Source organism: Micropterus salmoides, unplaced genomic scaffold, assembly GCF_014851395.1.
Source record: "Micropterus salmoides isolate LMB-PRFRI ecotype aquatic unplaced genomic scaffold, ASM1485139v1 Ms_hic_scaffold_7, whole genome shotgun sequence".
Lineage (NCBI taxonomy): Eukaryota > Metazoa > Chordata > Actinopteri > Centrarchiformes > Centrarchidae > Micropterus > Micropterus salmoides.
The window spans coordinates 28,400,695-28,426,601 of record NW_024044459.1 but is presented as its reverse complement, the minus strand read 5'-3'; the positions used below and the strand labels follow the sequence as shown (position 1 = coordinate 28,426,601).

The following is a 25,907-nucleotide window of genomic DNA, read 5'->3' as shown; positions in this document are numbered from 1 at the left end:
ATGTAACTATCTCAGTCTTTCGTCGCAGTTTATACGTGGAACAGTATACACTGCGACTGTTATGCATCTTTGACTTTTAGGACCTCTTCAAAAAGGTTAGGTCTTACATAAAAAGGTTGCACAATGAGGGTATTTCCCATCATTTTTGTTCAAAATTGTACAGATGAACTCAATTTTTACCTCCCGTTCAGTATCCATGAGTATAGCATCCCTGTGCAAATTTGAATTTCCTGAGGAAAAGGGGAGGTTTTCCTAATTTTCAGAATCAGAATGGAGGCACTAGAGGTCATTGCTTAAAAGTCTTTAGCCCAAGAGCAGTTAACTGGAGATATACTATGGGAATACCAGAAAATCAGTTCAGTAAAGTGAAGATGCTCTCAAGTGCCTACTTAAAGTTGTCTGTAGTTGCTTATATCCTGCACACATGACGCTTACTATGTGTATACTATTATTAGGCTGTTAGACTATTGCTATGCTCCTGTGCAATGTTCGACGTATGATATCTACACTGAACAAAATTATAAACGGAACACTTGTTTTTGCCCCCATTCATCATGAGCTGAACTCAAAGATCTAAGACTTTCTGTATTTACACAAAAGGCCTATTTCTCTCAAACATTGTTCACAACTCTGTCAAAATCTGTGTTAGTGAGCACTTCTCCTTTGCCAAGATAATCCATCCACCTCACAGGTGTGGCATATGAAGATGCTGATCAGACAGCATGGGTATTGCACAGGTGTGCCTTAGGCTGGCCACAATAAAAGGCCACACGAAAATGTGCAGTTCCATCACACAGCACAATGCCACAGATGTCGCAAGTTTTGAAGAAGCGTGCAATTGGCATGCTGTACGCAATTCCTGATGAATGGGGGCAAAAACAAAAGTGTTCCATATATAATTTTGTTCAGTGTATTTGATGAGGTGATAATGGAGTGGAGACTTTGTTTTTATAGGGAAATAAGAGACCACTCTCTGTGTGATTTCTATAACTTTAGCTAACTACTTTTCACATTTTCAAAAATGGCTATACTACCGTTTCTTTAAGTTAATCTTTATTGTCCACCGTATCTTTGCATGGTTTCAGCATAGTCAGCTTGCCCGCAAAATGTACAATACTCTAACTCTATAATTCTGTCTCTATTTGTTTGTGTGTGTGCACTTTAGGTGTACCATCAACCTGTCGCTTTTCGATAAAGAACGCACACACAAGCTCGACCTGCCACTGGAGGAAGGTGAAGGTGTGCTGGTGTTGCTGGTTACACTCACCGCTTCCGCCGCCGTTTCTATCTCAGACCTGTCAGTCAACATGCTGGACGACCCACAAGAGAGACACCAGATCATGCAGAGATATGTGAGTTTATTGAGAGTGGCCTTGTGTTGTGTGAGCACTTCAAAACAGAGTGGTTACAAGCATGGTTGTAACCAGCTATGAGGTCACCGAGGTCAGGACCTCTGTAATTATATGTAGCCTATAGGCTATTACCCATCAATAAAATAATTGAAATAAAAACCACTGATAACACGATCTCGCTCAGTGTCCACACTTGGTGAAACACATGAAAACCTTGTGCATGTAATAACGATACATTCTGTGAATTTTGGGGTGGGTGACATAGGCGTCTCCCCATTAAGAGAGACGCTGTGTGCATTTACGCACGGGGCACAGCAGCCTAACTTCATATTTAAATCTCCTGACACGCCAACAGGATCAGTCAGAATCTAATGTTAATTTATGTTCTGCAGCAATTGTCCTCCTGATCAATCTCTGTCTAAATTTTTTTTAGAAGCTAAAAGTAGAATTATGTTTCCTCTGTAGAGTTTCCTCTTTGTGTCCTGTCAGGTTTATAACTATAGTTTTTAGTTTTGCTGCATAAATGTCCCACAGTATTTCTTGTGACATTACTGTGCCCATGGAAACGTTTAAAATGACTGACAGCAGCCTCTCTAATCAATAAAGTAAACTGTTAAAGAAAACACTCATCAGTACAATAAAGAAATCACCTTGAAAGTTAAAAGTACTGGTAGAGGTGGGATAAATCTGAGAAAATCACTTGAGATTAGGGATGCAGTGATTTCCGGGTTTCACTATTAACCGGGCTTTAAAACGTCACGGTTAATTAATCGTAAAGGCTCCACTATACTGAGTGTTTCTGTTGCAGGGAAAGGAACGGTTGCAACTTGCACAGAATGGAAAAAAAAAAGTTACACGAGCGGTGCACCAGCTTAAAGTGCCAGGCTTATCAGAGACATGGAGGCTACTAATGTACACTGGCTAAACTCTGGCAGAGGGACCAAACCAACCTCATCTCACAGGTTGGACCAAACTGTGAAGCTTTATTTCCACCAAAGAAACGGTTGAACTCAGCAGTGTGGGAGCATTTCGGGTACACCAGGGTGTTACTGAAGATGACGGATCACCTGTTCAAAAACTTGCCATTAAAACGTTGCTGCTAAAGGAGCGAAAATCTATATCAAACTTGATGCAACACCTGTGGGCATCTGACTATAATCGTACCAACAAAATCTGTAATCGTTGCATCCCTAGTTTAGATGAGACAATGAGATATTGTCGCAGCCGATCTGCATCACACCAGTGTAGCTCCCATAATCATGACAAAACAGTGCAAACAGCTGCTGACGTCAGATTATTAGGCTGTAATATCAACCAGAGCATTCAGCACTGACCTGCTGTATTTAATGCTGTCATATAGAAACGGTAGTGTCCATTATGTAGTCTGCACGTCATTTGCACACTGTGTTCCTCCCTGTCAATAGGGGGTGCTGCAGCACCCTCTGCCCCTTTCCTGCGTGCTTGTGTGACATGCGTCAACACGTCCAAGTTGCAAAGACAAGGAAAAGTATTGCTTCTTTTGTGTCATCAGACTGTGTCAAACAACTCCCTCATCAGACTTCTGCGTGTTCTAAAGCCACAATTTATTCACATTTTATGAAGAATATTACTTTTACATCAACAAGTATCTTTTTTCACAAGCTAATGTGCTGAGATTTGATATAAGCTGTGGTGTGAAGCTGCGTAGAAGAAGTGGAGAGAGCAGAGGAGTGGGTGAAGAGGGAGATTCACAAAAGGAAAGGGAGGAAGAAACACAGGGGAAGAGAGATCACAATTCTCTCACAGGCTCTACTGAGACTTACTATTTGGAAAGGATGGAGGCTCACATCGCTAATTTGTTTCTGTTGCTATGATTCACATCACACGTATTGTGCAGTATTTGCATTAGCATCATGCACCGAGTTGTGTATGTTATTTTTGTGATAAATGCATGTGGGCTCATTTATTAATGTGTAAAATGTCTTGGCTTGTCAGCCAGTTGTCATTGATTTGAGCATATTATTAGAGAGAGAGAGAGAGAAAGAAAGCGAGAGCCCTGTGGCCCCATCTGCTTCAGAGGCCCTCCACTCAACACAATGGTTTCAGCCTATGTCTTTGTCTTAGCCTAGTTAACCCTTCACACCCTGTCATCCTCACTCTATGCTACAAAGAGACACTCACACACAACTCACACACTTTCAGTAGATTTAATTGACTGACAGCCTTGACATGGGACATTTTTCTGCACAGAACAGAATGCTGTGTGGTGTGATCACTCAATGCTGCAGCCATATTTGTTTTCAGTCATAACTTATTTCAGTAGAAAATGTGAGATTTGTTCACTTTTTTTGTGTCATTTAGGACTTGATAACAAAAAACAGATACAACATTTGTTTAATCATTATTGCAGCTATTACATTTAATTATCTAGGAGAGTTTTGGAACACATTGTCCCATGAGTACCACTTAGTTGCGTGTTCTTTTATGTGCGGGTGTGTTTAAATACTGTATGGTGACTAGCTGTGTGTGTCTGAGATAATAGGATGTGTTCTAATTTCAGTTAACCGTACGTCCCAGCCGGTATATGTTTGCGTTGTTCGGTGTGTGCATAGGCACCAGTGGTGAGGCTCCACAGGCCGAACACGGGTGCCACGACCTACATAACCGTGGCGGTGCCTTATTGGCTAGCCACAGGAGGTTGGCCACTCTGCTTTCTCCGCGCTGCAGCAACCACCCGAGGTCAGAGGGGGGAGCTCTAGGACTGAGACACACACACGCTGTGCGTCTCCTCACAGCCACAAAATGAGGATGGGGAGCTTGAGCGGGTGTGTGTGTGTGTGTGTGTGTGTGTGAGTGTGTGTAATAGGGGGCGAGAGGTAAAGGATGAGGGTTGCACCGGGAAGGGAAGGCGTGTAAAATGAAAAGAAAAAGCTATTTCACCTCTCTCACAACTCGTGCAGACCCCGTTTTTCTGCTCGGCTGAAGGCGAGACATTTTCCTTCCTTCGCTTACCTCTTTTCCTGCCTCCTCTCTCCCGCACTCCCCATCTCTGTCCTGCTCTCCCGGCAGCCTCGGCTCTTTGTCTGTCGCCGCTGTGGCCTTCCTGTTAGATGAAGGGATGAAGAGATAGAGGGTGGAGGAAGGTGGGGTGTTGCAGATGTAGGGGTACAGTGAGGTCGGTTAGAAGACTTGAATGGTCTCTACCTATTAACATATTCCTTTTCCCCAGACTGGCCGTCTTTCAGTTGGAGAATTTAATAAAGATGTACCTTATCAAAGAGCTCTGATAAGACCAAGTACCACCACTAATACATAACAGTGCTGCTCAGAGCCGACTAATCTGCCCTGTGTGTGTGTGCATGCATGTATAGGTGTATGTTATTATGCTTGGGCACATTTTTACAGACTGCTATTATCAGCTTGAAATCAGCTGTCGAGCACAAGCCTGCACAAAGCATCCACTACTGCTAATCACAAACAGGCACACACATACAGACACATGCAAAAACAGTACCTTACTGCATCAGCTGTCTAATAAAAAAGAAGGGGGTTGGTGGAGCAATACAAGTAGCATGCTGTCATCATCACAGCTTTAAAGAGCAGATACCTTCACAAATGAGAATGAGGAAGACGCAGCAATGGAAATCTTTTGCTCTTCCCAGCCTTCAGTAGTGTACCCCACCCCGCTCATCATGAAAATACACACATCGGATTACTTTAAGGCGGTGTGTAGCAATGGCTTGCAAAGTGTGGATATTGTATAAAAAACACGTACATGCGTGCACACTTTAATAACCTGAATCTCTAAGAAGACGGAACCGATTTTAAATCCTGATTCCCTCCTAGATATGTCCTTGTCACTTTGTCTCACACACATGCGCCTATACACACACCACGCCTTTTGTGGTCAAAATGAGGTCACTGTACTGTATTTGGCAGGTGTTTTTTCCTCATCCCAATCTGTGGCCATTGACGAAAGAAGATAATAGACACCTGAGTGCTGGGATCTGATGCTAGCGTAGAGCTCATTAATGTCTCTCTCATAGCCGTTCTGAATTGTGACTTCTTTGTGTGTGTGTATGCCTGCCAGGTTTGTGACTGCCTCTGTATACTTGCATGTAGTGCATGTATGTGTCTGAATGAGTACACATGATTTTTTGAACGGCAGAGCTATATACAACGCAATGCAATACACTTAGTGACAACTGCCTTAGATGTACTATTGCTCATCGTAACCTTTCCTTCATCCTTAATTACTGTTTCCCAGATGTAGAGACGGACAGAGAAAGAGAGGGAAAAAGAGAGGAAGAGATTTATGCATTATGACGGCAAAGGAGCACACACACTAATGGCTCTTAATGGGCCTAAGGTGGCCGCAAGATGGGTGGATGAGATGAGGAGGACATGATGACCTCCGCTGAAGTGGTGGCAATTCACCACCCACCACCATGTATGTGTGCGCGCGCGCACACACACACACACACACACACCCCTGCAGTACCTCTCCCACCCACTCTGGTGCACTACACTAAGGTGAAGAGAAAGGACACAACCTGGACAGGAAGTGAGATAAGGGGCTGCAGTAAAGTGTGGGACGGGCGGAGGGCAAGCTTTGACAGTGGATCTTGACAGACAGTAATATTGAGTTGATAAACAGGCGTGGGAAGTGGAGGAAGTTGTTAGCATTTGGTTTGTGTTTGAGCTTTTCACTTGATTAAATGTCCCTTTTAACTGCACAGCTGCTGGGCAGATGCTTTGTGTGTGTCTGTGTGTGAAATGTTACATGGAGCGCTGATGAAAGGTGACACGATGCAAAGATGACAGCGAGTCATAAGCCTATGCCGGGGCTGATTCATTTGTGTTTGTGTGTCTGAGTGTGACAGAGACGGGAAGAAGATGTCACAGTGACAAGATGTCATTCACAGACAGGGTGGGGGTTTGTTTCATGAAAGCCAACTCTGTCCTTACATTTTTCTCCTCTCTTCATCCCTGCCTTTCATCTCCTCCTCATCCCCATCATTCCACCTGCATGCTGATGGGGGCGTGGGGAGACTCATGAGGCGGTGGGGGTTGGTCTCTTTTTCTCTACCTGTCTGTCTGTCTGTCTGTCTGTGTACTCCATCATTTGCTGTCTATCTTTCTGATGAGGATTTGAATCTTTGTGGAGGATGGGTGTCTTCTCTCTACCAATCATGGATTGAGGCTGAACTCTGTCCCCTCAGGGAGCTTGTATGGTTGGAGGAAGGGATGGACTGTGGATGATGGGTTGGGCGGGGTGAAAAAAATATCTCTGCATCCATACATTAAAGAAATTTCTCATTTTTGTCATTCAGTCTCTGTTCTGTTGTGTGTATCTGTGTATCAATATGAAATTACAATACTATTGTCTTTTTGGTACAATACCAAAATATGGTACTTTGTTGATACTGTACTTCAGTCCATATAAAAATGTTTTCCTACTTTTTTTTCATTTAACAAGAGAAGCCAAACTTTTTAAATGTCCAAACACCAGCAGCTATACAAGAACTTTGCCTAAACAAAATACTGTCCAAAGTTGGCAAATCTTTATTTATTATTTCAGTCTGAATAAACAAGTAAACATGATTACAAAACTGACCAATAAAATACGGTCTCTACTGGTAAAATGAAGTGATGGGAGTCTGTAAATATCTGACTGAATAATAAGAATTGATCTAGCTTTCGATCTAGATTATAATATTCATTGCTACAGTTGCATTTTGGCCAGTCCAAAAAAGTATTGGCGTTAAATTCCCAGGTAGGCGCTTGGCATCACGGCGTGTTCTACTGTTGAACACTATCACACTAACTAGTCAGGCTTTAGTTTGCCCTCGTCTCTTGCCTTCCGCATGCCCTCTCTCTGACTCTTTTTCTCTCTGTGTCTTGCTTTTTGGCTGCTCCCCAATAATCACAACAAGCAGCTGTATCTTCAGAGAAATCGTGCCTTAAAATTGAGAGTTGTCCCCTCTCTCTCTCTGTATGTCTCTCTTCCTTTCTCTTTCACACACTCTTTCCCCCTCTTTCTTTCACACTCTCTCCCCTCTCATCTCCTTTAGAGAGCTTTTGGACAATGATATCGCTGGAAACAGGCAGAGTCTGACAGAGTTGGTAATAATGAATTAAGTCTGTAGCCTGGCCCTGACTCTGAAATTTAAATTATAATTACTCCTGTGGGGATGGAAGGGGTTATTGCCAGAGAGAGAGAAATAAATTGAAGTGAAGTGCATTTCCACTCTGCTTTTAAGACACGCCGACATGCTACTCAATTTGGCCTCAGTGTAGGTTTTCTATGCATGTGTTTATACCTGAGTATTTGGGTGTGAACAAAAGCATGAGTTTATGATTGTGTGTGTGTCTCTCAGTGTGTCCCTCATGCCTCATGGCCCAGCCGTTGATCTCCACAGGTCTCCCTTTATTCGGCAGATTTACAGACTAGATTTTATGCAGTGATCATTCTATCTCTTGGTTGTTAAAATCTTGTGCGCAAAGCATTTCCCTTCTCACTTCAGATAATCACAGGGCCTCATGGCATCTCTTGACTGTGTATGTAAATGAGGCAAGTGTGTATGTGTGTGTAAGGCTGTGTGCTTGACTTTTTGTTTTACAGTTGAAGTGTTTATCGTGAATGTTGCTGTGTTTTGTTTAGTCTTTCTTCTTCTGCTGATACTAACGCTGCTATTCGCACACCCTCTTAACACCTCTCTTAAACACAACACTGTGAGGAAGCAATTCATGTTGTGACTAAAAAAGTAAATGCCAGCCAGCTTTTTCAGTTGAATTACCTAGACTGACACTGGTCTATGGAGCAAATCAGCTTTGGGTTCATACAATAATTGCAATTTGTTAAAGAGGAGAAAGGGTGTTCAAATCACACAAACATTTTCTGGCACATCAGTTTTCAAACTCAGGTCTGAAACTGAGGTTTCACACTCTCCTCAAAGTCGATATACAAAACAATATAAAAAACACTGCTTTTCACTAAAACGCAGTAGGGAACTCTTTTCTTTGTAACTAATTCATTTTTAAGGGAAAAGTTAATGGAAAAGTAGTTTATAAGATGTCAGAAATAGGTATAATGCTGAAATCTATTTGGTTTATTTACTTTTTGTGATGATGTTCTACTTAACGTGTTAGTGTTAAATGTGCTCTATTATAACTCCTATTTGTTCTACTTTTATCTGTGTACTGTTTTTATTCGCTGTAACCTATTAACAATATATGTCTGCATGGCGCATTCTTTACTAAAATCAATTCCTTTAAACATTTTAAACAGCTATTCAGTGAAATTCAGTTTGTCCATTTGTACTCCATTAGACTCAACTATAAATGCCAGATCTACATTTTCAAATAAGGACTGTTAAGGGACATATTTTACCCTTTCCTCTCTTAATGAAATGTCAGGCTATTGAACTGCCTTTCTCTTCAATGCTAATTTTCTGTCCACTTTGACTTTTCACCCCTGTTCTTGTGATGTTTCAGAATCTGTGGAGGTCATTCCATAACCTGAAAGATGTCGGTGTGGTGCAGGTAAAGGTCATCAGGGCTGAGGGACTGATGGCAGCAGATGTCACAGGTAAGACAATGACCTTAAGTCCGAACAACCACACTATAACCTTGTGAAAAGTTATTCTCTTAATTTTTCTCACATATTCATGCACCTCAAAATAATCTAAAACATTTTTGCTGTTGTTTTGCAATTTCTGTTGATACTTTAGTATGACAGTGAGCACTGATAGGTAACCCTATCAATTACAAGAGGTTGTTTTTTTTTTTTTGGCTTTTGCTTGAGTTTTGCATCTAGACATTGAACAATTTCTGAGGCACATTTTCCTCCACCAGCAATCTGCCATAAATCTAGCCAAAGATAAAGTTGGGGTGTAATTTTGGTTTAAGGGATGATCCTCTGCGAGAATCCTCAGAGTGTTAAAGTTTGCTTTTGTGCAGGACGCTAAATTTGTCTCTGCATTTTTAGAAAAGATGCAGGCTGCTCATTTGAATAATAGAGAAAAAGTACATATTTGAACCAACAAATCTCTCTCCCTCCTCCTCCCTCCTCTTGCTCTTTCTCTGCCTGCTCTCTCTGAATCCTCCATTCTCCATTAATTCTTACTTTTAATTAGGTCTACAGTGGACAGGCCTAGTTCTTCACTCTGTATTATCTAGTAGAGAGAGAAGGGTGTGTGTGTGTGTGTGTGTGTGTGTGTGAATGAGAGTCTAGAGTTTTTCTCCATTTGAATCAGCCACAGTCCCATTAGCCAATACAGAGTGGAGCTGGTTGATTTGGGTTATTGCGTGGAGCGACCGGAGCAGCCGGAGTGCAGGGCTAATGGCTCTCTGGCTCTTGTATTTCACTTGGAGCAGAAATATGCTCTGTGACCTCGTTGTAGAGCTCATCATTCAGTCTGAGCTTCATGGATCCTGCTGGAAAAAAAAGAGAAAAGAAATGAGTAAAACTGTGGAAATATAAAGTCTACTGGTTTGTTTGCCTTTCCCAATTTGACATGGTCATCGAAAACATGTTGGATTTCTGAACAGTGTCCTTTCCGGCCTGTAGTGATTTATATTGCTACGGGCTTACCTCACAGTAAAAGTGAAGCATGTCTTGTGGTGTAAAACAGGGCGCACATTTTACATAAAACTACTAAGACTGAATACAACATGCTTTTTGGAGGTGGTTTTAAGATGCCAACATTTGCATTAGTTTGTGACTAGTTTGTTAGTTTTTATTTAAAATGGGAACAGTTTAATTTGTGTGTTTCACATGGAAAACTACTAAAGGGACTATATTCACAAAAAACAAGCATTGGCTTTGGTTTCACACATAATGTTGTTGTTATAGCCAAAGCTATCTCAGATTTAGACAGTCCAATATGTAACCTTATTTGAATTCATACATTCTTGCAAGCACAAAGGAAATGTATTTCTTCTGTCACCCCGAAATGCTTTCTTTCAGCCAGTCTACAAACCCTACAAAGATAGACACAGTTAGAAACAGATAACAGACAGGCAAAGGGGTTGTTTCTAGATGGCTTATTCTTGTTTTTAGTCTGACGTACGTGGGTGTGTGTGGGTGGGTGTGTGTGTGTGGGTGTGTGTGTGTGTGTCACTGACAGAAACAATAGCTGTGTAAGAGCGGCCTAAGAGCCCTCACCGCATGAACACCCTATTTTAACAGCCCAGACCAAGAGAGGGTCAGGAGCAAGGTGAGAGAGAAACAGACGGACAGACAAACAGGCGGGGGGGGGGTCAGCGAGATTGAAAGAGTTCACCATCTCTCTCCCATTCATGCTGCCTTTCTCCTCTCCTGTCGTTTCCCCTCCTCCTCCTCCTCCTGTCTCTCCCCTCTCTGGCCATCTCTATCTCTAATTGAAGTGTTTTTGTGGAGTAGCTCCTCTCCAGCCCGAGTAGGATAACTGAAAATAGTCTCTAAAACCAACAATCCCTTTTGTCTGCCAGCTCTTGTCCCTATGAGTGGATGCTATACTGTTAGAACATTTTAATAATAACACACACGGAAACACACATGCACGCACACAGTTCTGTTTCCATCTCTTTCAGGAACAATACATTGACACAATAATTCCCTGGAGAACCATAACCATTAATTGTCTAAACCTAAACCTAGCTGGAAACCAAGTCTTTACCCTAAAATTGAATGAATTATTATTACATTATGGGAACACACACACACACACACACACACACTTCCAGCAGCAGTTCAACAGTATCTATTTTTTTCACTCAATATCAAAACAAAACCTGTCAGTAAAGTGTAGGTTTTTCACCGCATCACAGGAATACTGTAGATAACCTTGTATAGCCTATTTAAAGAATTTGAAATGCTACAAAAATGCGATTGCTTTCAGTTTTAAAATGTGAATTATAATTATTTGTGATTATACAGGAACATGAGAGTTTGCGTTTTTTCTAAAACCTCAAACTTCTCACTAAGTCTAAGCGTCCCGCGAGGCAATTACAGCACGTTCCCTCGTCTCCGTACTCTATTCATCTTCCACACTCATCTTAGGGCACCCTGAAATGAGTTTGAGCCGGCTCGTTGCTGCAAACCCTCTTCCAGTGCCACAGAGATGGGACCCAGAGGGGGGAGGAGCTTTGCTTGGACATTACCTGGATGATCTCTGAGTGGCGCTCAAACCTGAGCGTGTAATTGGTTAAGACAGCCGCCTCTGGTGCTGGCGGCCAATAAGGTGAAAGTTCATCACCAACGACAACTGGCTCTCTGCGGCAACACAGCCTGCCATGTCATTAAAAACAGAATATTAGAGAGAAAATGGGGGAGGGATGGGGTTCTGCAGAAATAATTTCCATCTCTTAATTTGGGTGATTGCATTTAAATTTAATCAGACCTGATTTGGGGGGACAACATTATGATCGTTTATGCTATGGAAGCTTGGATGATTAAGGAGGATTTAAAATATTCACTACTATAAAAACATTGAATGAAAACTACTGCCAAAAAAACATTCTTACTTGTTTACAATTTTAAAATATATTTGTGTGTTTTCATAATGGGTCCATGGGTTGCATTTTAATGTTCTCTGCAAGCAGTTTATATGGCTACGAAGAATGTATAGAAAGATGCATTGAAAAGCAATCTCTTGAGTCAATTGTCTTTTTTCTATTTTAATGTGTCTTGTTTTTTATCGTAGGAGTCATAGCTGTCAATATCCACTTCAAACACCCTACATCAATAGAGCGACACAAACAGATATGAAAGGCAACACCTACGGCTCAGCATTGATCACGGTGACATTTACTTTGCACACCCACTAAATGTCCTGCCCTTGTCACAACATTTGAAGAAAATCATACCAATCAATGACACTTACACAGACACACGCACATACACACGCACATACACAAATGTGGCTAGGGGCTTTGAACTCAATCCCAACTTTATTGAGTCTTATTATGCAACATTACTGCTTTACTTATACACTCATATTCGCAATATTTTCCATGGGAATTCGTGTGGGACATTTTTTTATTTTTTTTTTACTTCCTGACCCAGCCTTTTCAAGTGATAAGCTTGAACAAACAGCGCAACGGCTCCCAACAGTTTTGATAAAAAATTATGATCAAAGCCAGAATAAATAGTTTAGTTGTTTTTTTTTTAGTTCATTTTGAGGCAGTCGAAGGGAGGTGGGCTGGCAGGCATGGGGAGCTGGTCTCACTCCTTTCTGTGTACAAAGAAATTGAAATGTGAGATGTTAGTAAACAAATAGAGAATATATAGGACATTACTGGTTTTGATTATTATAGTACAGTGTGCTATTCTCAGGAGGAGGAAATAACTTATGTTTATTTCTCCTCTCGGTCTCTCTCACCCAGTTACATAACTGTAGTAAATTATGAATTGAAAGTTTTGTTGGAATGAATTAGCATTAATGAATATGATTCATAGTAAACCATATATCATATCATGTTTTATAACATCTACGGGTTTTAAAGTTCTCACATAGTGTATTAAAGTTTTATCATTTGGCAGCGACAGGCCACTCAAACTATTTCATATGTGATTTTAAAATGACTTATTTTGTAGAGTAAATCTACATTTGGATATGTTTTTTTATTATTGTAAAATGTTATTTGTGTAATATTGATGAAACTAGTATTGCTGTCAGCGTATGAAACTCCAGCAGTGATTTCCCTGTGAAAAACACAAATTTTTATTTTAATAGCCAAAGACATTTCACTGTTTTTATCAATTTACATTCCTGTCAATAGAACAAAGGAGAGGTGATGATGAGGAAACTTCTCTCTGTCATCGTTTTCTAATTTAATTCTCATGTTGTTCTTGCTTTCACTTATTTTTTTCCACCATGTTGTTGCCGCTACCGTCTCACCACTCGCTTGGAGTCGCTAATTATGGACCAGCTATGTTTCTCACTCCCCTGCTCGACTGTCGTTATCTTCTACTTTGAACCTCTCTGGCCTTCAGAGCCACATCGCCCTCTGTGTTTTCAGCGCCATCCATTCTCTAAGTCTTCTCCCTCTTTTTACTCTCCCACCCCCTCCTTGTGACTGCCCAGGGCACAGTTGTCCTGGAGCTTATCTTCTAGTTGTCCGTGTTCCCAGGGTGTTGATAGAAACGGTTTGCAGCTGTTCCACTGATATATTGTTTTATAATATATACTAGAACAGAATCATATTATTACAGTTCTGATAAGTCCAGGATATTTGAGCTGTCATGTCATATAAGGGGAGGATGCTATATACTATCTGTCTTAATAATATGAGGGATTGAAGATAGACAAAAGCTGTTGGAATTAAGATTCTCGCTTTCCTTGAGACCTCAAGCTGACAAAAGTATCTACTGTATTTACGTCTCTGCTCTCACTAAGAAGGTCATTCTTGCATGTTTGTTTTCTTTTGTCCTCGGCAGGTAAGAGTGACCCATTCTGTGTGGTGGAGCTGAGTAACGATCGGCTGCAGACGCACACTGTCTACAAAAACCTCAACCCAGAGTGGAACAAGGTCTTTACTTTGTGAGTGGCTTTTACGATACTCAAATGTTTGCATGCACACAGATCATACAGTTTTTGTTTTACTGCAATAATGAAAGTACAAATGGATGTTTTCATTGACATGTATATTTTGAATTAAACGTTAAGTCAGAGCAACAGTCTCACAAAAAAAAAAGAAATATAATCACATTTTTAAAATTCCAAGCATTCAGCTTTGTTTTTTTTGTGTTTCTTTTAAATAAATTCTAGACTGATCTGAACATTGACAAAATAGGTATTGCTCACAGTTTATAGTGTGGAATGCTATTTTTATGAATGAGCTTATACTTATTTAACTTAATAGTCACAATCATTGTGAATAGAACTGCTTATTTAACAGTGTTTTAAAATTGGTTTTATTACTGCAAACAAATCCAGGAAGACAAAGGAGGCTCGTCACATACAGTATTTCCTTGTTCCTTTTTCAAATATATAGTTTTACTGCGGCTGTAGTTAATTGTTAATATAATTTGTCATATATATTTTATATATAGTGTGTGTAGATATAGCGATAGATGGATAGATAGATAGGGAGTGAGAGAGAGAGAGATGAGATATAGATTTTATTCCAGAGTACAAACTTGTGAATTCCCAGTGATGGGACAGGTTAATTTATATCTTTCTCACAGCCTCCTTTCTATACATAACATCAGCCATCTTCTTGCTAGCCTAGTTTTCAAAAGATGACACGTCTGAGTGTCACACTTTAGTTCTACTTAGCTCATGCAGTAATTTAGTGCAGTTTCACATAAAGTATGTTAATGGTAATGTTTAAACATTTATGTAAATGTTATAGAGGGTATTCAAATATAAGGCTTGTTCCTCATATAGTGTTTTAGGTTTTCTCTTTGTCTTTAATATTTGAAGAAGCTTGTACAAGATATGATAGCTTTCACACTGTTTCAGATTGTGGCCCATAATTCAGTATATATCCTATTGGTGTTGTCTTTTTGTGTGGTCCAGTAACGTGAAGGACATCCACTCGGTACTTGAGGTCACTGTTTATGACGAAGACCGAGACAGAAGTGCAGACTTCCTTGGGAAAGTGGCTATTCCTTTACTAAATGTGAGTCAAAGACAGTTTTCTGTGTGTTTCTTTTTCTTTTCCTTTTCCTTTGGGGATAATAGTGAGAACATAGAGGAATGGAAAAACGAAAACACACAGTTGAAGATATAAAAAGCAGAGGTTATTTTTGCAACTCCACAGATGAGACTGTTATTATTTCACAAAGAGAAAGAGATGACAGGAAGGAGAAAAAGTGGAGGAGAGGCTGAGAAAAAAGAAGAGACTGATAGGTGAGAAGAAAGAAAGTGAGGGGATGAGAGATGATATCAAAATGACACTGATCGAGAAATGGAATGATGCGATTTAGAGAAAAACAGAAAGACATTGTCCCTTTATATGTGGGAAAAAAATATAGATGGCCTGTGAAAGAACTGTGTCTAATATATCCATGCTCTGCTGTACAGTATGATTCCCCAGGATAGTTAATTTCTGTTTGACAGAGCCGAGCTGCAGTGGGTAATGAACAGGTACTTGTCAGAGTTGCCACAGTTGTTTTGGGTTCCCTGTCAGCGCCAGCAGCTGGGGTTCAAAGGTGGCCCGGGGAGCCGATTCTGCCGGGTATTGCCAGACAGACGCCTGTCATGTCCCTCTCCCACAGATCCAAAATGGAGAACGCAAAGCCTACGCCTTGAAAAGCAAGGAGCTGACAGGGCCAACAAAAGGGGTCATCTTTCTCGAAATAGACGTGATTTTTAATGCTGTAAGTCTTTCTTTTGCTTTTTTTGATTCTCCTTACTGATTTTTTTTATTTATTTTTGCCCCCCACCCCCCCATTATCCCCTCTCTCCATCCCTCTCTTGTTCTCTCCAGCATCCCCCCCCCCACGCTGCTGTTGTCTTTATTCTGTTTGTCCTCCCCCCTCCCTCGCTTCCATCTCGTCCCTTGTCCCTCGTCCTCGTTTTGGCTTTAATTATCGAAGACTCCCTCTCAACAGCCTTTGTTCGCCCATTCATCATCGCTGTGTGTGTCCTATTGCGGCCATCTTACAGCTTTTTCACGCTCTCTTTAGCCTCTAACGTCGGGCATGCTCTATGCATGTGCTGTCATGTTAAATCAGTACACTATGTTAGAAAAACCTTCAAAATGATCAAAATATAGTTTTTCGCTATTTCATTGTCTTCATCCCCACTATTTTATTTATCTGTATTGTTTTGAATTAGTGTCTATATATTCATGCTCACCGTTTGCTGTGTATGACACTGTGTGTGTTCACTCCATCCTCCAGGTGAAAGCTGGTCTCAGGACGTTGATTCCCATTGAGCAGAAGTATATTGAGGAGGAGCCCAGAGTGTCCAAACAGGTACATCAGCAGCCAACACTTATTGTCTACCGCTGTGCCTCATTTTTATCTGTGTCCACCACAGTACCCCCTTTCTGCTTAACTTTCGTAAGCAAAACCAACACGCCTGGAGAGTGGCATCTTGTAAACCACAACAACTGTGTGGGCAAGCTACAACAGGGTGATTGAAGGAAAAACAGCATTTTGTTTCTTTTTTCTTCCCTCCTCTCTCCCTTCTCTCACCCCCCCACCCCCACCCCCACATCCACTCTGAGTGGTGAATAGAAATGTCAAGCTGTCAGCTCTGGGGTGCATAAGTAGATTGGCCATCCTTATAGTTGGCCCTCTTTGCCACTGCTGCTTTGCACTTCATTGTCACACCGCTCAGTGTGGCGGCACCACAAAAGGCTGAATAGTAGGGGCTGGCCCACATCAGACATGTCATATGAGTGACCGTTTGGGCTCAGCAGTCAATGCTGCGCCATGCACAGCCGAGCACAACCCTGACCAGCACAGCACAACACACACACCAGCTCCCATACCACCCTTTTGTCAGCCCTCCATCTATTCCCTTCTTTCCTCCCTGTTTCTGCATTCTCTGTTGCTCTCTGTCTCGGGCCAACTCTACGCTATTCTCCCAAGTGCGGAATCCTTTTTTCATCTCCATTTCACCTCTGACTCATAGAGATGACCCATGTCAGCGTCTCGCAATGATGATGTCACTGGCTGCTTTGGAGGGATTGCCCCGTGAGGGCTCTTTTGTGTGGTAGCAGCTCCCCTGCTGTTGCTTGCTGCTCAGTGTGCAGACACACACACACAGAAAAGAAAAATAAAACAGCTGCCTGCCAAACAAAACCATTTAATTGTAATTATGACATTTGACTCTTTTTAAAGGAATAACTCAAGGCACTCTTTGAAATAATTCATGAAAAATGAAATATTCTTATCAAGGCAGTTATGGCAGTAATGAGCCCAGAAGACTACAGAATGTACATCAAGTGCATGCGCCAAGGAACGTGGAAATGGATGATTCACAGTCTTGCTGTCCTCAGGGTCTGTGTGTCCCCAGCAGGACACCATACAGTCATCCTCAGTTTGGCAACAAAAAGCTTCACATAATTATACATAGAGTAGGAGGAATCCTTCTCTCATCTAGCATCAAAGCAGCCAAGCCACCCCTAACCACATGCAAATGCACCCGGAAACACACATACATACAGACAATAGACTTTACTGTAGTGCTGCAAACACATACTGTATACCCACAGTATACACACATTCAAACGCACACACAATTTTCCAAAGCGTAAAATAATGGCCTAGAATTTTTTTGAACAGCGATCTGCAGAGACGGTTTGTCCTTTGGGAGCACTTTCTCCTGGTGGTGACCTGATTGGGTGGTTGGTGTTCTGCACTGCTGTTATGTTATTCCCTGAATGGTTGGCAACCCAGGGGAGGACAGCAGTTAGCCAGTTCTCTCATATCTGGCCAGAATGCATAGAGAACCCTCAGGGAGGACAATCCAGGGACTGTGTTGGAAATTATTATTTTACTTAACTTTATCACTGGGAGAGTAGACTTAAAGAAATATTGTGAGTCAGCTTGTCACACTTTAAGTGACCGTTTGTCCCATATGCTGATCCACATCCATATATAGCTATCTAAAGAAGGAAAACACACTAATGTCCTCGCGATGTCCTCAGTGCTGTAATATTGAAGCCAAAGTGAGGTCAAAGCTGCAAATCTCAAGTTGTAAAACTTAATGCTCCAGTTAACTTTCCAAAGTGACAGCAAAATGAGACACTACAGGGTTTGAACCTACCATACTAAGACTTACTGACAGTATGTAATTTTAACTAAGGTGCTAATAATATGATGTAACATATTTACTTACTAAATTGTGATGAATTCACACCTTAACCAAATATGAAGGAGACACAATTGACCTCTTTCACAGTATGTCCTCACAAATGTCAAGATCAGAGATGGACTAATAGCTGCGCTTATTTTTGTAGACAGATCATTTTACTCCTGTTTATCTTTTCCAAACAGTGTACAGGAGTAGCTAATGTGGAAAACTCACTAAACCATGATGTGTTTTAGTGTTTTTTCCAATTATACTTAGCTACCTGCCAAACAAAGTCTCACCAGTTATCCACATATACACAGTACAGTATGTTATCATGTCTGTCCATATGCTTATGTACTCGATTCAATTAAAAGGGCTTTATTGGCATGAATGTTTTGAGAACAGTGTTGGCCAAGCATCCAAGTATGTAGAAAGCACACAATATATATGCTTTATAAACATGGTATTTGGTACAGTTTAAAAAAAGCAAGGTTACAGAGTGCATTTATATCGCAACAAGCAAAAGAACTAGAACTGAACAACACCAGTAATGTGAACATTAACACAACAGGGAGACAGATATATTAATTAATCAATTAATAAAAAAAAGTGTACATTTATGACCTTAAGCGTTCACTTAAGAGTTCTCTCACTTTGTCTCCATTTCAGCTGCTGTTACGCAACTTCAACAGAGTTAGGCGCTGCATCATGTTCCTGATCAACACAGGTTGCTACATCAACAGCTGCTTCGAATGGGACTCTCCACAGAGGAGCATCTGTGCTTTTGTGGTACGTAGAGCTACACTTACATATACAGTCCCATAAATTGTAGCATATTACATACAAATTTGCACAGTCATGAAGAACTGAAGCAGGACCTCCTTTTTATATCTTTGGGTAGAATTATGCTATTGCCACAAAGATGATTATGCAAGTAGTATTATTAATTTTAGAATGTAATATAGAAAGTATTTCAGAAATATACTTTAATGTAGTTGGGCCTACTTTTTTGTTATAGAAAATCACACTTTTCAAAATTAAATGAACCTCACTCACATTGATCAGTACTATTCTCATGCCAACATCTGAACACTTTCACAAGCACCATGTTCACAGAACGCTGTAGGACCATTTCTGCTAATAAAGTATGTATACTTGGTAATTGCATACCCTAACACAAGAGATTGTTGATGTCTGAAGCACTACCACTATAGACTCTCACACTCAAATATCTTGATAATCTGAATAAAATCCCCTTTTCTGGCTTTGTATTAAATGTACAAGCACAAGTGGTATATACATGGCAAGTGTCTGTTTTGACACTCATTTGCTGGGAATGACTGGAGAGTTGATGTTGCAGCTTAAACACTGTTTTAAATGAGATCCTCAGACATCCAAATGCTTAGAAAATACAGCTACAATCTATTGAAGTGTGACAAGCTGTTCCTGCAGACAGTGGAAATGGCAGCTTCTTTCTCTCTTCTCCCATCCACCTCCTCTTCATCCTCTCTCTCTCTCCCTCCTTGTCATCTGTGTCTGGTATTAAAAGGTGAAATGTAATTGGACAGCAGAGCTATCAGTAAAATACATTCCCCTGCAGGGCGGTGAGTGACTGCATGGAGGTTCCTACCCTAAAGATGACAGAGCAGGCATTTAATCCTGTCTGGTTTAGTGTCCTGACTTAAGTAGCTACAGGACAGGTGGACCCGCCCCGCCCCAGCCCTTTACCATGGGGGCACTAAGTGTCTCCACAGCAGACATTAGACATTAGCAGCATTTGGCTGTCTGACACGGGTTTCATCTCTGCAGAGGCTGTGTGTGTGTCTGTGTGTGTGTTTGTACAGCAGGTCACAGTGTCATCACAAGACATGGGTCAGAAGAGACATAGTATTGATCAGTTAACATTTTCCCTCTGCGTGTGTGTGCACGTGCTCATGTGTGAGCCTAGTGTGTGAGTGTACGCTTACATTTTCTCTCATGTAAGGCTAAACTGGGAGCGAGTCCTCTTGTCTTATCTTTTAGAAATTAATGGAAATGTCAGACAAAAAAAAAATGTCAAGGAATTCACAGAAAACAAGGTCACTTCAGAATTGCCAATCTACATGGTGAATAGAGATGGGAAGATGCAGCCTTGGATAGCGCAGCTTCCATGTCAGCACACACACACACACACTCTCACATATGCATGCCGTGTATGGCTCTTCACCGTTTTTGAAAACACAGCGTATAGTACATCCATCCAACAGTGCCGACTATTCATATTCTCATTGTACTCACTTAAATTCAAAGTATTCAGATGACTCTAAAGGATGTATCTAGGCCAAGGACGTAGCGTTTACAGTTTATAGAAAGTCTGAAATTTAGGTGTCATTGTGCTTTTCCTCTCCCCCCTCCCTCTCTCGCTCTTTTGGGAGTCTGTTATCGTAGGAGTATGCACTTAGCTAAAAGCATCAGAGTATTTAGGGCCTCTCCTCTACACAGGTACTCCCTCCCTCCCTTTCCATTTCTTCATCCCTCTCTCATTTCTCCCTCACTTTGAGAGGCCTCTTAATCACTTCGCTCATCTCTTTAAGTGGGTTTTTATGGGGGGCCATCTGGCCAAGGTGGTGCGTTCATGAAGGTGTACGGCTGTGTGTGATTATGGGCATGTGTGTCTGTTCACATGTGCACGTGTGTTTCTGTCTGGCTGTCTTTCCAGACAGATGTTACACTTAACTTTCCAACACGGCTGCAGCTACAGAGGTGGAGTTGTGGGCAATTCAACTCACAAATGTGTGCACTTCTTAACTGCTAAGTAAGTCTGGCTGGGGGATTTAAATATGTTTGTATATCTGCGGTCTTTTGTGAAAGCAACATTAAATCAAAATGCTGTTGTCTCACTGTGTCACTTCACATTCCCTCCATAAAAATGTTCAAAATTTTCTTCATAGTCCCTCACTCCTTCTGCCCAATACTGCAATGCCAGCCGCATGTACACATCGCCCATTAGTGCCAGCTGTGATTAGTGTGTATGTTGTGTGTGTTTTGTGTCCATGTGAGAGAGAGCGCGATATCGCATAGTCTCACATGCAGCCTTTCTCTGTCGCTCTCTCTCACACCCACACTGCTGTCACCCACCCATCCCGACAGTGAATCAGCCACCGTGGCAGCTTTGCCTGAGGCGTTGGCACAATGGACGGGACTGGAGTTACCTCCTGTCCTGCATGATGGGTGGTGTGTGTGGGTGTGTGTGTGTGTGTGGGTGGGTCTCCCTGTCTCGGGGTTAAGCGCCTGCTTCCTCTCTCCACACCTGCAAGCTGAGTGTCTCTCTCTTCTATCCATCCGTCCATCCCTGTTCCTCTTTATCTCTTCTTCCCCTCCTCTCCCTTTGCTTTTCCCTCCCAAAGAGTTGAGGCCATTGTGGGGCTGAGCGGTGTTGGGTTCTGTTCTCCTGCTGCTGCCAGCTCTCCCCACGGCCCCTGCAAGACAAGGCTGTTATTGCCCCAGGGACCGCAAGCTTCAGCAGCTCTTCCTCCAAACAAATTTGCTGTAACTTTATCTGCAATTGGGCCCTGAATTGGGAGCAAATAGAGGCAGCTTTGTGAAGCTCGGGGAAGGGCGAGGGCAGCGAGCTGGGGGTTGTTGGGGAGGCAGGGGAAATGATACCGGGCTCTTTTATGTCAGGCAAAGTAGGACTCTTATCAGGAAGAGAGCCCAGACAAGGGAGCTACTTCTAGAGGAAACTGGAGCACCTATCACCTGCTTTGCATTTAGATAAAAATTCACCCTGCTGAAATAAAAAAAGGGGAAAAAAGCAAAGACGGGTACAGAAGCAACTATTGGAGTGTGTGTATGTGTGTGCGTGTGTTTGCACATGTCTGGCTGGCTGGTTTGATACCCACATACACACTCAGTGCAGAGACTCCATAGCAGTCAGTGGTACACACCACTCCAGGTCTCTTTAAATTGCTCCTTTGACTCCTCTTCAAAGAACCTGTCTAACTTTTAAAAGTTTTAAAGTCTGGAGTTCGTCTTTGCCCACAGCAAGGGACAGCTTTGAAAGATATATTTTCACATTTTACTGCTCTCCTGATTTGCAAAATGAATGATAGTTGAAATATAATGGCATGACTAACAGAGAATACCAAGTCAGAGTTTAATCACCAGAGATCGAGACTCAACAGAAAATAAGTGAAGCCTTTTGTTGAGAAGTCGGGGAGACGGCATCCTTACTTCTCATAGGCACCTGTGTGCAATTGTAGCACTATGGCCATAAAATGGTGGATGCTGTATTTTAATTTTTCATGTTATTACAAAACGACGGGCTTTGACACATTGGGTTTTGTCATTCTGGCTGTTTTTTTTTTTTATCGGATGAACAGCATTCATTTTGCTATAGATCTATATTCTGCAGGAGTACAGCAGGGGGCAGTCTAGCACCACTGAATGATGGTTGGATCTGGTCACAAACAGGACACAGTCTCCCTCCCTCTCTCCCTCGAACTTAACAGGACTTTCTAGTTGCTATCTGGCAACACTTAGTGCCAGCATGGAAATTGATGTAAGAGAGATAAAGAGGAACTCTGAAATCCAAACTTCAGTTTCACTCCACTGAGACAGAGCAGGGGGAAAGTTAGCCTGGTGTGTGGTTAATGTAAGCCAAAGTACTGAATATTACCCTCCCACAGTGCCGCGGCTCAGAGCCGCAAGGACGCGGGTTGTGTTTTGAAACAAATAATGCAAGATACAACTCTCAACGTGCTGCACTGAGTGTTTGAATAAATCATTTTGACTTCTCTATTTTGTCAACATTTTTAATATATCTTCTTATGTTCCAGGGATTTCTTAATATTAAGAGAAAGCTTAAAAGATTATAATAAAGTCCAACTACAGAGACTTGTCAAGATAATTTAGTACTGATTTTGTGAGTTGGTATTTTAGCCAAAATATTACAAATTACACTGCCATGGTTTTACTTTGTTCATGCATGTGATTGTCTATTTTAATTATATATTGTGTTTGAATTTCAGCTTGTGCTTGGATGTGAAGTTTGCCCAGTTCAAATGTAGCCTTTAACTATATTTGAAATGGTTTAGCAGATTTGACAGTGGAAAATATTATTTCACTTTGTTATATGACAAGTGAATAGTTTTGTTCCTAGATATTTCAGTGCACTTCAAGCTGAGCTCACGCGACTTGTTGAAGTACAAATAATTTTAAAAGAAGTGATGATTAGGTTTTATGACAAAATAGATTTGCTGGTAAATTGCTACCAGCGTTTTGGTGACAAAATGAAATGTCCACTACAGAATAAAAAAACTAAACTAAATCTAAAATGGATATTGATCACTACTGTTTCTTAGTAGTTCACATAATTACGGACTATATTCCTACAGTGGTAGTATGAGAAGATTTATTTACATGCTCTCAAGACTAAATTTGAGAGTTTGCATTATTTGAATAAAACAGAAGCACATATACAGAAAGAGCCAAACAAACTGACTGTGTTTGTGTGAATATTTTTACATTATCACACAGGTAAGAATTCACCAGTATTAAACAAAAAGCAAGAGTCGTTCATGGTGAGCTTCCCTCTGTGTGCATGTTAACATATTCAATATGAATAGTCATCGACCACTCCATAATGCGTCTCTGACCACACAGTCATCTACAAATTATTCCTATTGACTACGTCTGGAGCTTCTTTTGGCATTTTCCCCCTCTTTTTTCCCTTCGACCCAGCATGTTTTCTTCGTTGTTTATTTCCTCTGCCTTTCTCTGGTCACTGACATCCACAGCAGGCTCCATCCCACTCCTTCTTCCCCAGGCGAAGAGCGTGCTATCTGGTGTAGCGAGCAGTGGGGGGTAGCTGTGATCGCCCAGTCTTGGTGGAAAGGTCCAGGCACTGCAGGGCCCCTATTACCCAGCCGGGGGGCACGAAGACGGGGCAGAGCTGGCCACTCCTGAGCCTGGGTGTCCGGTTCCTCTAGCTGCCAGTCAAAACTTCGCCCTCAGCTACTATAACCAAATGGGGGAGGAATGAAGGGGAGGACAGGTTAAACAACCTCAGGCAAAGGGAGAAAAAAAACATAAAATAAGGTTTCATAAAAACATCAGGACAGCGAGGAGCAATTAATTTGTCTGTTGTGTGATAGCGATACCATGAGCGATTAGGGAACCAAACACTAAATATAATTACAGTACTACATGCCTGCTGAACAGTATATTTATAGCAGAGTATTTGAAAGGACTATGTGTATCTCATGAAGATGTTTGTAAGTGTGCAGTTATTTATAGCTTTCTCTACCAGAATAGATTTTAAAACAAGTGAGCTCCTTTGACTGAAGTAGTGTTTCTGCACCTCTATTGCACTTTGTTTAGTTAGAGATCATTCCAGTCTTTATCATTGTTACAGATTTGTAAATTATAATTTGTAGGAAGACGGATAATTTTAGAATGGTTACATTTTGTGGAGAGTGTGTGTGTGTGTGTGTGAGAACATGTGGTGTTGTGTTTGTCTGTATGCACATTTCTGTTGCTGAGCATTTGCGGTCCTAACAGCTTTGTAGGATGTATGAAGGGAAATGGTTGTGGTGCTTATTAGTATACAACTATAAATTATTGAATAGTTTATTTCCAATTCTCCTACACAGCTGTGTCAGAGAAAGACTCTTTGTATCTGAGAAAGTGAAGTTGAGCTTGAGAGAGATGGGGAAAGATTTTGATCCTTTCGGGAGATTTGGTTGTTGCACCAAGACCATTCAGGTTTATTTGAAAAGTAAATTTTGCTGTGAGCATTATGCAAATGCACTGGACATTTCTAATATTTAATTTATGTCTCTTTTTGCTTTGTATACTCAGTGTCAGTTAGTTAATTTTACATGAAGTTATAGTTTTATTCAAAAGTTTGGATATGAGCCTTTCAAAGTTTTCTACATGAGAAGGGGTAAAGTTTAGAAAATGTAATTGTTTAATTGTGTTATTGTGAAGAGTTGTTTACATAGATATTTAGATGCGTGTGTGCGCGTGCGTAAAATGAAATACCGACGGCACAGTATGCAGTTTAGTGTCTGACTGGCACCACTACAGTAACAGCAGACCTGCAAACACACTCTTGAGTGGCTTTTGAACCTCACATTCACATTAACCTTAGACTGTAAACACAATGAAGAGCTTGCTTTTCAGTCTCCTCTGTCTCTCTTTTTCCACACACACAGAAATAAAGCAATTTGATTGTTCATGATTAAGCTTTCTCTCTTGTTGATGTTGTTCAGCCAAACAGGATAGATCATAATTGGTACACAGACTAATAAATCTGCTTTGCAGTAATCGTCTCAATTTCATTACTCTTAAAAAAGTTTCCCATCACAACTGATTGTTAAACATGGACGCATTTCCATACAGAGTAATTAATTTCAAATCTTCTTTGCTCATATTTGAAATAATGGATTTCTTGTACTTGAATTTGATAAATATGTTTTGCTAGAACAGATTAAGTGTTAGGCATGGTTTGCATTTTCAGCACTTGTTGTAATTGCTGCTCAGGTCTTATCAATCGATTAAAAATCTCTATACTTATACATACAATTATTAGAATAGACTAATATTATTTTTGTTCTGTCTGCTTCTGACTGATTTTATTTCCACCAAACACCCCATTGCTTTCAGCACAACCTTTCTCACAGTTGACACAGTGCCACCATTAAATAACAAGCTTCCATCATTAGCAATTTAACTTTCCCACATATATCTTCTCCCAACCACCGCAATAATCTGTTGTCACAGGCTGAAGAACTTGCCAAAACCAGAATACAGGGTTTTAGCAAAGGTTAATTTTCAGACGGTACTTTTCTTGTTT

The 25,907-nt window shown here is 41.1% G+C and overlaps 1 protein-coding gene across 5 annotated transcripts in view; it reads left to right on the top strand.

Moving 5' to 3' along the window:
* Nucleotides 1-25,907, top strand: part of mctp1a (multiple C2 domains, transmembrane 1a) — a 161,513-nt gene that overhangs the window by 98,184 nt on the left and 37,422 nt on the right. For all 5 annotated transcript variants that reach the window (XM_038703636.1, XM_038703637.1, XM_038703635.1 and 2 more), the window contains 7 exons: nucleotides 1,166-1,352; nucleotides 8,829-8,922; nucleotides 13,756-13,858; nucleotides 14,840-14,942; nucleotides 15,541-15,642; nucleotides 16,168-16,242; nucleotides 18,740-18,859. In XM_038703636.1, coding sequence (XP_038559564.1) covers nucleotides 1,166-1,352; nucleotides 8,829-8,922; nucleotides 13,756-13,858; nucleotides 14,840-14,942; nucleotides 15,541-15,642; nucleotides 16,168-16,242; nucleotides 18,740-18,859 — 784 coding nt within the window. The remainder of the gene's footprint in view (nucleotides 1-1,165; nucleotides 1,353-8,828; nucleotides 8,923-13,755; nucleotides 13,859-14,839; nucleotides 14,943-15,540; nucleotides 15,643-16,167; nucleotides 16,243-18,739; nucleotides 18,860-25,907) is intronic.